The 3,757-nt window shown below is 35.4% G+C and overlaps 1 protein-coding gene across 1 annotated transcript; it reads left to right on the top strand.

Moving 5' to 3' along the window:
- The first annotated feature begins 587 nt into the window (after positions 1-587).
- Positions 588-3,757, top strand: LOC110271931 (1,4-alpha-glucan-branching enzyme 1, chloroplastic/amyloplastic-like). The gene is made up of 6 exons (XM_088486822.1): positions 588-700; positions 789-887; positions 980-1,022; positions 1,208-1,279; positions 1,357-1,437; positions 3,710-3,757. Exons 1-6 carry the CDS (start codon positions 588-590, stop codon positions 3,755-3,757), a joined length of 456 nt encoding a protein of 151 aa, XP_088342948.1.

Here is a 3,757-nt window from a genome sequence, read left to right as displayed (position 1 = left end):
CTTCCCTTTTTTTTTACTTTGTATTTTGAATACAGTGTTGATTGATGATATGCAAGTTGTTAGTGTAGTTGAGGTTCTGTTATGTGTCCATTAAATATGAATCTCATCTTTTGTTGGGTTTCATAATCACAAGTGTTCTACTTTATAAACCAATTTTGAGAATGTTGTTCCAATTGTAGCACGCTTCTTTTTTTCTTTTTTTTTTCTTTCAGTTATTTGTGCTTTATTTTGTAAAATTAACCATCTCTGTAGTTATTCCTGAAGATTAAGAATATGCTTCTTCCTTAACAGAAGAACTTGAAATTCCTAATTTAATAAAAAAATGTGCTTTTGTGAATAGAAAATTAGAAATCATAGTTAGCTTAGATAAGATTGCTAATCACATATTTCTTCAAATGTTGTTTTGCTGAATTCATATTTTAGGGTCTTCAATTCTTCATAGTGTTGGTGATTTAATCAAGAAAGTAGCTTAGAAATTTCAGAGAGATTAAAGATGAGAAAGGTTCTGTTTTTCGGCATCTCTTGTAGAATATAGTGCTAGAACTCATGCTGAGAAGATATTGGTATCCAAAGACAAGAAACTGAAAATGGAAAGAGATGAAGTAGTTAAAATTAAGATCATCCCTCCACCTGGCTGTGGGAAGAAAATCTATGAAATTGATCCACTTTTGCTCACTCACCGTGACCATCTTGATTTTCGGTAACCTCACTTTTAAGCTTCATTTCCTTAAAGTATTTGTGGAACAACTATCTGAGCTGCTAGATCATGTAAATTTTTCAAATTACAGTTTCGGACGATACTTGAGATTGCGAGAGGATATCGACAAGCATGAAGGTGGCCTAGATCCATTTTCTCGCGGCCATGAAAATTTTGGCTTTAGGCAGAGGTATCTAACTTCTTGCTCAGAAAGCTGCTATAAACTTATCTACAATTTATTAATACCAACTTATTTATCAATATTACTACTATTTTTTGTAGTGTCACAAGAATTACTTATAGAGAATGGGCACCAGGAGCTAAGGTATATATGCTTTCATATTATATTCTTAACTCTTATTATTAAAATTGGTTTCTTTTCTTATGCTGAAATTCAATTTAAGGGGTTGTATTATTAAAAAATCTGTTTTGGATGTTCATCTAAAGTTCAACAAAAATCTTGTTTTCGATGTAGAAATATAGCTTGACATGTGTCTTAAAAATGATTAGATATTTTCTCAGTCAGCAGCATTAATTGGAGACTTCAACAATTGGAATCCAAATGCCGCTGTAATGACTCCGGTATGTTTTGGTTAATGTATGCAAATGATTGTGCTAGTTGGAGCATGTAATCATCTTCAGTTAATATATCCAAACAGAATGAATTTGGTGTGTGGGAGATCTTCTTGCCAAACAATGCAGATGGTTCGCCACCAATTCCTCATGGATCTCGAGTCAAGGTATGCTTATGTAGATGGTTCGCCACCAATTCCTCATCGCGAAAAAATGAACAGGAAGAAGTGTATGAAAGAAGAAGGAGAAGAGATGAACAAGACGAAGAGATGAAGTGTCTGAGAATTTGGGGATTTAGGGTTACATATAATAGGAGGGACCAATCTGGGTACAATTTGGAAATTAGCCAGCTCAGCTAGTCGTTGGGACCCCTCCAGCGTGGCAAAGCGAGTCCACGTCATTGTTCCGGTGATGAGTCATCACCAGAAATATACCCAGGGACCAGTTTGAGTGCTCGGAGCTCTATCTGGAGGACTACAATGGAAAAATCGGGATCTTAGGGATTACTATGGGTATTTGCGTGAATCTCAGGGACAACTATAGGTATTTACTCGTTGTAATCAATGGATTGGATGAAGATCCGCTTCCTCTCTTTCCAGTAGGCATAGTTCTTCCCATTGAAGAATGGAGGTCTGTTGTTTGACTGGCCTTCTGTTAGAGTGTGGACAACTGTGGTTGTGCCCAAGTTGTTCGCCATTAGACCTTTTCTCCAAGCGGTGAAGCTTGATTCTTGAGACCTTGGCTCTAGATACCAATTGAAGGTTGTAGAAGGCTTAGAGAAGGGGGTTGAATCTATGGCCTTCTTTTGAATTAATGAAATAACTCTTTAATTACAAACTTTCAATTTGAATCTGTTTGAACTCAGAAGCAAAAAATTTATGAGATAATTTCGTTTTGTCTCATAAATGTCAAAAAATAAAACAGAGAAGGGAAGAGAGAAGCTGACACCATCATATATCCTGGTTCAGTTGCCTTGTGCAATGCAACCTACATCCAGTCTCCACCACAACAGTGGTGGAATTTCCACTATAGTTAAAGTATTACATACACCAATTCCAAAGGATTGACACAATTCTTTTCCTCTCAAGTTCTAACCTAACTTGACTTGGTTATGCTAATATCTAACTCTTCACTCTAAGTGCTAACCCAACATAGAAAGGGGTACCTCACTGGTACAAGACATAAGACATTTGACACAACCTAAAGAAATCTGAAATTACTCTAGGCTTTTCTCTTAAGTGTATCACTCAGCCTTTTGTCACTCTTTGACTTTTTCTTGAATTCTCTTATTCAGTCTTTTACCACTCTAGAAATTACAGAAAGATATACATTAAAAGAAAAGTACAATCTGTAAAATTTGAAGGAGATTGATGCTTCAACAGCCTCTTTTGCTATGAGTTGAACCGGGTTGAGCAAACACTAATCAAGTTCTTCATCTTGGCGGAATGCTTCTTTCTTTAGATAGCATTGTCCAAAATGTTGAACCTTCTCATGAAGCTCTCAATAAAACTCTAACTCTAGTTCTTTCTCCTTGTCTTCAGAAGAAAGAAACATTTTCTTTTTTTGTATCTCCTTCCATGTTGCTGAGTTGCTTTCTTCCAAGTCAACTCCTCGAGCTGTGTACTACCAACTTATCATGTCACTATTTTCAATTAATTCTTAAATTAGGAACTTTGAATCTGAGCCTTTTTACTTGACCGAGAGTCTCAGAGAAGTAATGAAAAAGTTGTTCAATGGTAAACCCATATCTGAACCCTTAAGCTATAGCTTTGTCTCCAAGAAATAATTTTGGCCTTTGATTCACATCAGTGACTATCAGAAATCACTTTCTCTATTTATCCCAAATTGGAATAGCAGAGAGTTAGAGAAGGAGTGAAGAAAGTAAAATGCATGCAAACAAAAATAAATCACATTTAACTTCTGACTCAGCTTGAAATGGTTTGGTTTGGGTGATTAGACTTTTACCTTTTAGATTAAGCTTTCTCTTTCTTTCTTCTATGGTGAAATGAGCAAGGAACGAAGCTATCTCTCTCCTTTCTATGAGTCTGACCAAGGAAAAAAGTGAACCTTGGCTTTGGATAGTACCATCTTGGAGGAATCAACTTGAGTAAGCAACTCGGGCTTGGGTTGTCTTCTTTCTATTCAGCCCGTTTGATTTCTTTGCTTAGTTTCAATGGGCTTTGTTGGTTGTAGATCCACTAAAAGGACTTGTTTTTTTTTTTCCTTCCAAATTGGGCTGCTGATTCTTTAGCCTGCAACACTTAACCAAACACAATCAAAACTAATTGGGTGATTCATCCAACAAAATAATATTTGTCATCATCAAATTAAACTTAGTTAATTTCTTAACTCAACAATATTGAATGTATTCTTTACTGTATCCATTATGGGTATTATTAAATGTAATCTTTATTATACTCTTTATTGTATTCATTATAGGTATTCAATAAAGATAGTAGACTATGGGTAAAATTGGGTATATTTTGA

Source organism: Arachis ipaensis, chromosome B5 (assembly GCF_059453495.1).
Source record: "Arachis ipaensis isolate K30076 ecotype BB chromosome B5, ASM5945349v1, whole genome shotgun sequence".
NCBI lineage: Eukaryota > Viridiplantae > Streptophyta > Magnoliopsida > Fabales > Fabaceae > Arachis > Arachis ipaensis.
Note: the sequence above shows the minus strand (reverse complement) of the source record. Positions and strands in the feature narration are given on the sequence as shown.